General features: G+C 51.5%; 1 protein-coding gene across 7 annotated transcripts in view; it reads right to left on the bottom strand.

Moving 5' to 3' along the window:
• MAPRE3 (microtubule associated protein RP/EB family member 3) overlaps positions 1–12,854 on the bottom strand; it is a 53,644-nt gene that overhangs the window by 1,124 nt on the left and 39,666 nt on the right. For 3 of the 7 annotated variants that reach the window (XM_042982321.1, XM_042982318.1, XM_042982317.1), the window contains 3 exons: positions 2,576–2,703; positions 1,805–1,950; positions 990–1,191 (listed from right to left, as the gene is read on the bottom strand). In XM_042982321.1, the coding sequence (XP_042838255.1) occupies positions 990–1,191; positions 1,805–1,950; positions 2,576–2,696 (469 nt within the window). In that variant the 5' untranslated portion in view covers positions 2,697–2,703. Of the gene's footprint in view, positions 1–989; positions 1,192–1,804; positions 1,951–2,575; positions 2,704–9,671; positions 9,926–12,854 lie in introns of those variants that run through there. The other 4 variants (XM_042982320.1, XM_042982315.1, XM_042982322.1 and 1 more) reach the window with 4 other exon arrangements.

Genomic DNA, 12,854 nt, shown 5'->3' on the forward strand with positions numbered 1-12,854 from the left:
GGAGGATTTGGGAAGTGGGGCTGGGAGGGTTGGGCCCTCTTGTACTGTCAGCCAGAGTCTGAGGAAAAGCAGCTGGTGCAGGGTCTCAAGTCTGGCACTTGCTGGGTCTTTCCCGACAGAAGCCCCACCCTCCCCGGGGATAAACTCAGTCTCAGGGCCCCTGCCCCTCCCAGCATCCCTGCCTCAGGATGGGCTCTGTGCTGTCTGCTGGGCCTGACTCCGGGACCCCGGCTCCTCCCCCACAAGCCCGACATGCTGAGGCCACTTGTCTTCTAGCTATGGCCGCTCCCTAGACAGAGCTGGCTGCTTCTAACACAAAGCAAGCAGGTGAAGGGTGGGGGGGGTGGGGGCAGGCCCAGGCGGGGCAGCAGCGCAAACAGAGGAGTGGCTCTGCTATGACGGGTTCAGATGCTGGGGCTGCTCCTTTCTCTTCCTTTCCCCAACCCTCTCATCCCCCAACCGCCCTATTGCTTCTCTCCCTTTTCCTCTCGAACCCAGACAAAGCCTCCTTTCAAAAGACTCATCTCTTGAGGACTCAGGGCTGTGGGCCTTTGGAATAGGGGAAGATCGGATCCCAATGGGGGAAGCTTGGCAGACTCCTGTCCCCGGGGGGCGTCCAGTGGGCAGGGGGCAAGAAGGGTGTGTGGTGCTGGCACCAGGCCCCTGGCCTGGATGGACCTGGACAGACGAACCGCGCCACATGCCGCCCCGTCATCTCAAGGCACAAAGCCAGTGCCCTGGGCCTCCCAGCACCACTGCCCCCATGGCTGGTGCCGGTGGCTCTCCGTTTGCGGCCCTCTTTCCAGCCCTGTCCTCCCTACTGTGATTCCCCCTGGTCTGGGCGGGCAGCAGGCGGCGTCATCTGAACTCCGTGATAACAGTCTCCTCTAGGCTGGCAGGGCCGGGCCGGCGGCCCAGGGGGCGCTCCTGGCTGCGGAGCCATGCCGGTCCGGCCCCCCACGCTCCCTCCCCCAGCTCGGGCACGTTACCTGCTGTGCCAATGAGTTTCTTGGATTTGTTGAAGATCTGATCACCTGGGTTAGGAGGGGGCGCTACGTCCTGGCCCTGCCGCGCCAGCAGAGGGTTGTAATCCTTTCCGTCATAGTTTGCGTCAAAGAATTTCTTAAACCACTGAATAAACTCAAAATTATCTTGGAATTTTCCTTTCACTAATTTCTCTACGGGAATTATCTGAAACAGACCACACAAGCAGAGAACTTTAGCCACCTGCTGCCGCAGGGCTGCCTTCCTCTGTGAGAGGGTCCACTGCTCTCAGGAAAGCCAGCTCCTGGGCTGCGGCGTCTTCCACCTTCTCCACGGGGCCCCTCCCTCGGCACCGGGAGCCGGGACGCTGTGGCCGGGCCTGGGAGCCAGAGACGGCCCTCTCCTCCAGGCACGGGAGGAGCCGGCTGCGGCCCTCGGTGCTGCCGCCGTGTGCCTGTGGGGTGGGGGTGCCGGAACCAGGGGCTGGGGGCCACTGAGGCAGTAGAGTGAGCCAAGAGACTTTCCTCAGGCCCTACAGAGAAGGACCTTAGTAGGAGCGGCGCACTGAGCCCCAGCTGCTGAGACAGACAGGGTCCAGAGAGAAGGAAGGGGAAGGAATGTCGGCAGGATAGGATATCAAGTGTGGGGGTTTTTCCACCATGCCTTGAGCTGGGGGAACATTCCCTCCGGAGAGCAGGGGGGTGGAGAGAGGCGTGAGAGCTGGAATGACCCCAGCAGCCCCTGCTGCCCCGGCTGGCGGGTCATCTTCTTCCCCAGGGTCACACAGCTCCTCAGGGCCCCCCGGAGCGCAGGCACCTACTTTGTCAACACCCATCTTCTTGAAAGCTGCTTGCAGCACCTTGAAGTTGTGGATGTATTCGTGCTCTAGTTTGGCCTGGAACTTCACCTTCCTCAAATGCACACAGCCGGGGAAGAGCATGTCCATGAACTGGCAATAGGCTGCCCCTGGGGAGAAGCACAGCTGCCTGAGGGGGTCCCCTGCCTGGGCTGCTCCCCCAAACTACCCAGTCTCCTCTCTCCTTGTCCTGGCAGGGTCAGTCCTACGGGTGGGACAGATGTGGCCGGAATCCACCCCCCGGCTTTCCCAGAATAAGAGCAACTACGACAGATTGATACGGTCACGTCAAACACTGCATACGTGTCATTTAATCCCAACAGCAGCCCTAGTTTGACAGGCATGTTCTCTCCATCTTGTGCATGGGGAAACTGAGACCTAGCGACTTGCCCAGGACTGCGCTGCAAGAAGAGCTGAGCTTCGGGCCCAGCGTGGCCAGATTAGACCTCATGCTGTGGGCCGCTGGCTTCGCTGCCCATCCTGGCTCTTGATACCCCACGGCCCCTGCCCTCCCGCAGCCCCTCCCCGAGCCTCTCCTGCTCTTCGCTCCGGACTCTTCCCATTCCACGAGACCCTCATTTCCTTTACCGCCACGACTGTGACTAGTTTAGGGCTCTGCTGCTCTCCTCCTCAATCCTAATTTCTGACTCCGTTCTCTGCTGTGGCCCTTCTGCCTCCCTCTCTCTCTCCCCTTCCCTCCAGCAGGGCCCACTCCCCCCACACCCAGGCTCCTACCTGAACAGAGCTGTTCTATCTTGGTATAGTTGAGGTGCAGGGAGTCATTGACCCATGCCAGCATATCATGGCGACTCAGATTTTCACTGGTCACGGACGTGGAGTACACATTGACGGCCATACCCCAGCTGCAAAGAAAGACGAGAGGCAAGGTCAGCATCCAGGGGCCTCGTGCTATTCCTTGACTGTAAGGACAGAAGGAGCTGGACAGTCCCGGGCGAGTCAAAAGCACCTTCCTCCAGACCGGCCTTGCGGTTTTCCCTCCTGGAAAACCCTTCAGGCATTTCCCTCTTCAGGCATTTAACGAGTGCCTACTATACGCCAGACATGTGCTAAGAAACTGGTGATAAGATGTGGTCTCTGCCTCCAAGGAGTTTACAGACAGGCAAACCCTCACAGAAGGGAGTGGCAGGGCAGTGAAAGCGGCACACACGAAGTTAAGAGACGACACAATGGGGCGCCTGGGTGGCTCAGTCGGTTAAGCGTCCGACTTCAGCTCAGGTCACGATCTCACGGTCTGTGAGTCCGTGAGTTCGAGCCCTGCGTCGGGCTCTGGGCTGATGGCTCAGAGCCTGGAGCCTGCTTCCGATTCTGTGTCTCCCTCTCTCTGCCCCTCCCCCGTTCATGCTCTGTCTCTCTCTGTCTCAAAAATAAAATAAACGTTAAAAAAAAAAAAAATTAAAAAAAAAAAAAAAAGAGAGACGACACAAAGGTGGGAGTGATCTCTTCTGCGTGACAAGGTCAGCGAAGGCTTCGGAGCAGAGATGCTGGAGTCTGGAAGGACCAGGAATTTTCCAAACATGCAAAGGGATGGGGTAGAAGGGTACCGCAGGCCCAAGGACCAGCGAGAACAAAGGCATGGCTTATTCTGGGACTCTGAGTTGTTCAGCAGGCCTGGGGAGCAGGTTTTTGTGTTGGGGTGTGGTACAGTGAGGTTGGCAGGGACAGATTGCAAAGGGCTTTGTTTCCCACGAGGAGGAGTCTGGACTTTCTGTTCAGACAACGGGAAGTCATTAGAGGATTTTAAGCCGGCAGTAACCTGACCAGATTTGTGTTTTAGAAAGCTGACCAATCTTGTCCTCTCCTTTGACTTGAAACCCCGTATTTCTGTGGCCGGTGGCCTGCTGGCTGACCCACAGGCACCTAAACTCTGCTTGTCTAGAACCTCCCCTCAATACATGCGTCTCCTGTTATACTCATTATCCCAGCGACCGTCACCACCAGTCACCCAATCACGCACGTTAGAAACCTGGGGTTATCCTACATAGCCTACGCCCCCTCACACTCATATCCAGTCATCCATCAAGTCCTTTCCAGTGTGCCCTGCTCAGACTAGTCTCCTGCTGCCTGGGGGCTATGTATGCGCTCTCTCAGGCCAAGGCCAGCAGTAGTCTCCTAAAGGCCCCCCCAGCCTCCAGTCTTTCCTGGCCCACCCCTGATACTGCTCCGATCAGAATCCATGTAAAAGTAGCCCAAACCACACCACTCTCCGTCGCAGTCATGAACGAGATCCCCATTGGCTGAATTTGCCTTATAGACTTGAGCTGTTCAGCACTCCCAGCATTGGAAGCATTTTTGAATTAGTGCCCAATATTTTAACGTTGGGATGTTTCACACAAACAACTTGAGGTTTCTGGCTTTTGGCAGCGCTGGGCCTTTGTTCCTGCACAGCAACCAATGGCTGCAGCTGGGCAGAGGCGCCCCCTTCTGGCCAGCGGATATGAGCTCCTCCTTATCCTCCCCCTAGCCACGGTCAGCCAAGTGTCACCGACTTGCACAGTTAAGCACACGGTATACCTTGTAACTAGGTCTTTATCAGAAGTGGAGAAACAGAAGACAGACAAAAGGACAGGGTATTTTGAGAACTAAGAGAGAGCTTACTTCGGACTGAAGAATATTTCTCTAGGTTTAATACATAAAATGTCTCTGTGAAGGAAAAATATGCCCAGACCACTTCCCTTCCTCCCTCCTCCCCCCAGCAGGCACCTGCCCTTATCGTGTGACCCTCCCCACCACTTATCAAACTCCTAACTGGGCCCCACTTCTCCAGCCCTGTCTCTCACTTTGCTCCCCGAGTTGGGAGCCTCCTGCAGCTGCCTACTCACCCTGTCTGGAATGCTGCCCCCACCCCAAAGTCCACTCGTTCTCTGCTCCCATGGTTTTCAAACCATGGTCCCTGCAGAAGCAGCAGTGGTGCTGTCTGGGCTTCGGCTTGCTAGAAATTGCAATCCTGGAGCCCCACCCCAACCTACTGAGTCAGGATCTGCTCCTGACCAAGATGCCCAAAGGGTCTGCAGGCGCAGATTGGAGAAGCTGCTTTAGAGAGGAGCCTTGGGTGGCATCCACTGGGCTCTGCTCCCTCATGGCCTCCACCCCAAGTATACATAATGGAACTTCACTAGATGCACACTCAACTTCAATGGCATTTTTGAGAAAAATCGAGAGAGAAACCTTCTTGTTTTGCCCTTCATTGCCCTGGGAAAGGGAGGTCCGGCAGGCCAAAAAGCCAACAGAAACAAAAATTATTGTATTGTCTTGCATTGTCTTGGGAGCTCCTAAGGACTCAGAAGCTGGGAATTCCAGAGATTTCTGAGGGTAATTTTGACTGCACTTGGGTCTCCTCTTACACAGTGGTTTTGAGCCCAGTGCCTTTGCCCTTCTGACCCTTGCTCGAACCACAAGACTTGTCTAAATGCCTGCCCCCCTTCTCAGTAAAGGCCTTAAAGCCAGGGGTGGGGTTTTCAGGCCAGTCACAGGCAAGGTATTCAGCAAAATTGTTGAATGACTGAGTGATGCCTCCTCATGGCCTCTCCTCTTTCTGAATCATCTTTATTCACCTCTGGCCTGGACCCTCTACCCCCACTCAACCTTTAGGACTCAGCTTGGGCATCATCTCCTCCAGGACATTGTCTCTGAACGCCTGCCCTGCCCCTCTCTGTTTCTATAGCACGATGAGCATGCTCATTCACAGCATTTGTCAATTCTCCTGAAATCACTTCTATGCCTGTCCCTTCCACCTAGATGTAAGTTCCTCCATGGCCAGGCTGTTTCATTCACTTGTGGGTTCCAGACCAATTCTCCATGAACAATAATTGCAGAGACTGGATTTAGGAGAGTGCTTCTGAGTTCCTAGGAAACTCACCTATCAGTAAGCTAGTGGGAATGGGGAATGGATGGACACCAAACTTGACAAAGAGGCAGAATGGGTAGGATCAAGGAAAGTGCATTTTATTTTGATGACTCTTTAGTTAGGGATTGTGAGAAATAGAAAAGACTTGCTCCTGAGTTGAGGGAGTTTATAGTCTTACTGGGAAAACTCACAGGAGAATAATATAACCAAATGCCCCAAAGCGTAGTGTCACCTACTGTTGTGACAGGAAGTCAGGAAGGAGAGGGCGGGCAGAGTTAGAAAGAAATGGGCTTGAAAGGACCCCATCTGAGTGGTCAGACCCTTCCAGGCCTCCAGGGGAGTTGCAGAGGCCTCCAGGAGTTCAGTGCGGGAGGAGACAAGCTATTGTGGATACTGGCCTTCCACTAGCTTGAGCTAGGGGAATTATTTCTTCCCCCAGGCCCCTGAGGCAGGGTGATGGGAGGGGTGGGGAGGGGGAGGGTTGTGGCTCTGCATTCTGTAGGAGGTGTCTGCCTCAGGGGGTCTAGGCTGGTCAGGGCTGGATCTAGGAGATAATGGGGGGAGGGGTCTTAGGTTGGCCCTGGGGATTCCTGAGCCACTCTAGGGATTTTTTTTTTTTTTTCCTGTTTAGTGTATGAGTTTCAAGGGCTGATTATTGAATAAAAAGCAGAGGCATTGGTCTAGGTCAAAATTAGTCCTCCAGAACTAATTCAAGAGACTTCCAGCTTTCTTTGGGTTCCATAGGACTGAACAGGTGATAGTTCACATTCTTTACTAGAAGAGTACATCGGATTCTCCTTCAGAGACATTCAGTAGGCCGGAGTAAAGCCCAAGTGCATCGTGTGTGTGTGTGTGTGTGTGTGTGTGTGTGTGTGTGTGTGTAACTATATATGTATTGTATATAACTATATTATATATGTTACATATATAACTACATATAACATACTATGTATACAATTTATTAATACATATTTATATATAATATATAACATGTAGAGTATATATACAGTCGGCCCTTGAGCAATACATGGGTTAGGGGCTCTGACGCCCCCTCCACAGTTGAAAATCTGTGTAGAACTTTTGACTCTCTCCAAAACTTAACTATTAATAGTTTACCGTTGACCAAAAGTCTTCTTGATAACATAAACAGTTGATCAACACATATTTTGTGTATGTTTTATATACTGTATTCTTATAATAAAGTAAGCTGGAGAAAAGAAAATGTTATTAAAATCACAAGGAAAAGAAAATACACTTACAGTATAGCCCACTGTATGTATCAAAAAAAAATCTACGTATATGTGGTCCTGCACAGTTCAAACCTGTATTGTTCAGGAGTCAACTGTATGCAGTTACACACACATACATATATACACACAAATATTACATATATTATGCACACACACACACATACACACACACCCTCAGGTGGGTCTGATCCTCATCTGATACAGGGGCTTGGCTGGGACTGACTAGCCTACACTGCAATGGCGTACGCTGGGATGTTGGGATGTTTTGCCACCTCCCTTGGGGGGGAAAGTGTTAGCCATCTTCCTCCTTGATACATGGGAGAAATGTCTAGTTTTCCTTCCAGGATACAACCAAAGAGCTTGCTATCAGGGCTCCAAGAGCCACCAAGAGCTATACAGGTACTTGAAAAATGCCAAAGTCTTCTCAGCTTGGCCAGAAATTCCCAGCTCGGTCTGTGCCTGATGATGGGAGGGCATTCTCCACACCTTTGATCATTTCTGAATCTAGGGTCCCCAAAGTGGCAATGGGGCCTGTAAGAAGGAAGTTGGAAAAAATGTCTCCTTGAGGGCCAACAATCATGTTGTTGCCTCCTGTGGGGCTTTTGGGAAAGAGGGTGGGGTGTGGTGGAGTGGGGTGGGAGAGTGGGGTGAGTGTAGGTGGGAGGCTGATACTAGGAACAGAGCCATTATTTCCACTCAGGACTGGCCACTCTCTGCCTTGGTCAGGGTCCATTTTAGCTCAAGAGGACTCATCTAAGGTACCCAGGGGTCTCTGCAAGGATTTTCTGTCACACTTGCTAGAGGGTCCCAAAGAAGTGGCTTCCTAGCTCCCTTATCCCCCATCCTGGTAGGGAGGGCAGGATTTCATTTTCCTTTCCTAGATTTGACACCGTAAATAAGACTAAGCTATGACCAGCAGGTGGCACCCAGGTCCTGAGCTAAAACCTCCTCAAACATTTCCCCCATCCCCAAATCCTCCTCTCCCTAGCTCAATTTAGAAAAAGAGAGCCCCCAACTTGGATCTGGGCCCTCAAAGAAAAAGCCTGGTTTTGTCAAAAGCTCGTGGTGTCAGGGCACGGGGGGTGGGGAGGGGGCGGTGGGGAATGGAGTGCTCATTCCTGACCCAGACGTCCTCTGAGAGCTGGACCAGCTGGAGTGGCCTGGAACGCTGGGTCTAAGATTCTGGACTGAACCACACCAACCTCTCTGTTCCTCAAAGCTACACATGAAACTCATCAATTGGTCCACCTTCGGATGACGTTTTGTATTGGGTGTTAACTCAGACCTAGACTCAAACCAGATCAGCTTCTGGGGGCAAAGATATATAGAGCATTTATCCAAGCATCTGGCCCTTCGTGGTCCAACTGCCTCCAATTAAAGCGGAGAAACAGTCTGAGAAAACTCTTGAAGTTAACACACCTGTTACCAAGAGCTGCTTTCTCTCTTCTGAGACAATGGTAGCCACCCCCACAAGGGGTCAGGCTCTGTTTCAAAGGCTACCACAGCGAGGTCTTCCCTGTCCCTGGGTTTCTACCATCATCTTTGGCACATGGTGAATATCAGGAGAAACGGCCCCTGATGGGGTTGTGGCATGTCACCGTCTGAGCCAGCTGTAAACCCCATTCCGGGACCAGACTGAAAATGCGGCCTCAGGAAAAGCCTGCTCTTCAGAGCCATGACTCCTGCTACAGGTCTGGAGTCATGGGAAAGACAAGTTGAGGAGGTTTAAGCTGATGGTTTTGCTAAATCATTTCCCGTGCTAGGACTGTAAGGTTCACGGTGCGTTTACTGGAGATGGGAAAGGTGGCCACAGGTCTCGTCCAGAGAGGCAGAGCGGCTGGTCACTCTGTAGCCTAGTGACTTCAAAATGACTACATCTCAACATCCCATAGTCAGCAGAGTTTCTAGAAATCATCCAGTTCCTTCCCAGATACCCAGGACTACATTAGCTCTAAGTATTTATGTTCCTAAATCATAAATAAGTCTACAGAACTCTGAAAGTTCACACTCTGATATTTAATAATAGTATCACGAGCCTAAATCTGATTTTGGCTTTTCGTTTTCAGGTCTTCAGTGGAAATCTATCTTCTACAAATGTGTCTTGAAGCTAATTCAGGGACATCCAACCCCCAGTTCTTTGGTCCCTACAAGAACCCCCTGCAGTTCCCAGGACTCTATCCTCCAGCCAGCACGGCTATGAAAGACACACCGGGTCTTTCAGTCCTGCAGTGGGTGTTGGGCAAGCCTTCGGCAGCCTCCAAAAAGGTGCTGTGTTAAGCATACTGAGCTCCAGTCAGAACACTTGCGTTCAAATCCTGGCTCTAACATTTCCTAGCAGTTTGGCTTTGGGCCTCAGTTTCCTCATCTATAAAATGGGGACAGTCCCCACTCCATCAAGCTTTCATGAGGATTAAGTGAACCACATACACAATGCTGAGCAGAGCCCAGCACGTAGTTTTCAGTAAGTGTTTGTCAGCACCACTGGGGCAGACAGCGGGGACTCCAAGGGCACTTGTTTGAGAAGCAGGGGCTCAACACGTACCCAGCTTCAGGTCTCCGAGACCAAGGAAGACCAGTCCTGGAGGGAGAGAGACTACAGAGCTCTGCCCTTTCTGCCTGGGGACAGCCATCTGGGCTTCCTGAAGCTGGGCCTCTGACCACAATCCCTCCCCAACTCCAGATTTCCCACATATTTGGCTTTGTAGATTCATCCTACCGGTCAGGAGAATTGGAAGAGAAGCTGTGGGATCAGAGGACAACTCTGAGGAGTCTGCCAAAACGTTTCCTGCTCCTGACGTGGGGCTATGCCCATTGTCACTGGGTTAACCTTTCCTGCCCAGGCCCAGGGGGGCTGAAGTCACCTGTCTGGAAAATCTGCAAAATTGCTACCCCTTGTCCCCTTGGGTCACACATCCAGGTTATTCCGGGGTTGCATGGAGGCAATATGTGCAGGCAGGCATGAAGGGTTCTGAGGGCCTGGAGGAGTCCTGCCAGCGGGTCACAAAGCCCTTGGCAGACCCAGCCAATCACCTTCTTCTCACGGCTGAGCAGGGACCTGACTCATATGGAGGCTCAGCTCTCACAGTTGAATTGTCAAAGGTAGAGAGGGGGCAGGTGGAACAGCTCCAGGGCTGGTGGGGAACCAGCATACGCCCAATCCAGCAGATCCAGGACAGGGATCTGGATGGTACTGGTTCAGGTGGGGACTGGAGCTTCTCTAGGATTCTGTTCTCACAACACTTTTAGGTCATGTGGCTGTGGCTGTTCTCTAAGATCCTGAACCCCACAGAAGTCCCAGCTTCCAGGGTCTGGGACATGTCCTGCTGAACAATGATCTCAACTCTATTTATTTATTTATTTTTTTTAAGAGAGAGCAAGCAAGCAAGCGGGAGTTGGGGAGAGGGGCAGAGAGAGAGAGAGAAAGAATCTTAAATGGGTTCCACACTCAGCACGGAGCCTGACACGGGGCTTGATCCCACAACCCTGAGATCATGACCTGAGCCAAAATCAAGAAGTCGGATGCTCAACCGACTGAGCCACCCAGGTGCCCCGATCTCAATTCTTTTTTTTTTAAAGTTTTTTTTTCAACGTTTTTAAATTTATTTTTGGGACAGAGAGAGACAGAGCATGAACAGGGGAGGGGCAGAGAGAGAGGGAGACACAGAATCGGAAACAGGCTCCAGGCTCCAAGCCACCAGCCCAGAGCTTGACGCGGGGCTCGAACTCACGGACCGCGAGATCGTGACCTGGCTGAAGTCGGACGCTTAACCGACTGCGCCACCCAGGCGCCCCCCGATCTCAATTCTTAAAGAGCCTTCCCCAGGCTGGTCCGGGTAATGCTGCCATATCCCCGGAGGCTGTGTTCAGCCCCTCTCCCCCGGCCCTGCTCTGCCGGGGGTGGGTTGCTGGCCCATCTGTGGCTAGCCTGAGGACAGACAGGGAAGGAGGCAGCAGCGGCTGCTGTGACATGTTAAGAAGAGAACATTGGTTTCTGCAGCCCTGGTGTGCCTGATTTTCCTTAATGATCCTTCGCGCTTCAAAAGCAGGTGTCTCCCAGGGGGCACATACAAGCTGTGTCACTTTATCTTCCTTAAAATGATGTTTTGTCAGCCTGTATGCCTTGCAGTTGTCACTGGACCAAGTGGCATGTTCTCCCTACCTCTGGAACAAGTGGATCTGACCGGTTGTTTAGCCTGCTTTCCCTCTATCCCAAGCTCAGCCCTCCTCTGCCCTCATAGCTCCTCCTGCCCCATAGCCAGCCCCTCTCAGAATTCTCCAGCTTTATTCCCTTGCCTTTTTGACAGACTGCTCATTTCATCTGCTAGCTTTTCCACCAGAAAGTCTACCCTGGTTATGTCTAGAACTTGACAAGCTTCAGTGTTTGGTCTTCTGTCTTCTCATGCAGACTGTCATTCTTCAGGTCCCCGAGACTCTAGCTGCCTGCCCCGCAGGAAGACAGTGGCCCCCCCCCGCCTCAGTGGGGATATGTGCTGGACGGGGTACGGTGCCTACTTTCAAATAGCGTCTCCCCTGGTCTGCCATGGTTCCTGAAATTCCCACCACAGATGATACTCTTCTGGATGATAGCCTTCATCTCTGAAAAGCCTTAGTTATTATCTCAATTTTGAATATGAGGAAATGAAGGCTCTGGGTTCAAGTAAGTGCCTTGCTCAAGCTCAAGATCAATCACTGGCAAGACTAGAGCATGAACCCCTTCCATTTGAACCTGAAGTCTATGCTCTTGCTTTACCACTACACTGTGGCAAGAAGAGCTGTTTGATCTTGCACAGCCCCAGTGTGGTGCGTGATAATTTGATCTAATGATTTAGGCCCCTGAGCATTAGGAGAAGGGAAAAGAAATTTCAAAGGTTTTCTTCTTTACGTTTCCTTTTCCTGGCTACTGCAGCATTGTCTTAATCTCAGTCACCAACTATTTACTGACCACTGACACAAGGTGCTAAACACTTTGTGAGGCACCATGAGGACACAGGATCATTTTAAGACACGGGTCTTGTCCTTAAGGAGCCTTCGTTTGAAGAAATAAGAGTAATTCATAAAACAACAAGGGATCCCACAAACCAGAACAGAGGAAGTGCGACCCAGTGAAAGTACATTTGGCTTTTAAGTGCTCCAAGAGAGCGCAAAGGATGAGTGTGGGCTCAGTTAGATGATTGCTGGGGGAAGGTGCACCTAACACCTTGATGACAGGGTATCAGAAAGCAGTGAAGAGAAAATGGGAAAGTGGAGACACAGAAAAGAGGTTTGTTGTCACTTTTATTTTTTAAAATGAGCATGAGACCAATGATTCAATCTTAGAGGAATGTTAGGGGATTCGATCAAGAGAGGAAGTAGGAGAGGTAGGTGATGTGTCTAAGCCAAGGGAGACACCAGTTTCAAGGAGGTCATCGGCCCTGTTGAATGAAGTTACCAGACAGACCTCTGATGGAGAAATGGTCATTAGATTGTGCAAGAAGAAATGATGAACATCTGAGTCACCTTGCTGCAGGGTGGAGAGAGAAGCTAGACCCAAAGACAGTTACAGAGTCCCAGATCATCTGCCCAGATGGATGCTGAGTGGGGAAATCAGGAGTTTGTCATCCAGGCCATTTATGTCTGCTGCCATATCACAGGTGAAGTAACGAGCGACTGCAAGGTGGGGGACACCGCGCTACTCTTAGTAAAGGTTGAAGCAATATACAGATTCAATGTAGGCTTGTGCTCTAATCTCAACATCCCACACATCCTCCTTCAGACTCCATATCCTGTTCTTAAATTCTAGATTGTATCTGTCCACAGAGGCTCACAAGTACAACCTCTTGGTTTTTCTAAAGCTTATCACAACCCTGTGTCATGAATGAAAGAAAGAATGGGGGAAGACTTTAAGTATAATAAAATCTTA

The sequence above is a fragment of the Panthera tigris genome, chromosome A3 (assembly GCF_018350195.1).
Source record: "Panthera tigris isolate Pti1 chromosome A3, P.tigris_Pti1_mat1.1, whole genome shotgun sequence".
Lineage (NCBI taxonomy): Eukaryota > Metazoa > Chordata > Mammalia > Carnivora > Felidae > Panthera > Panthera tigris.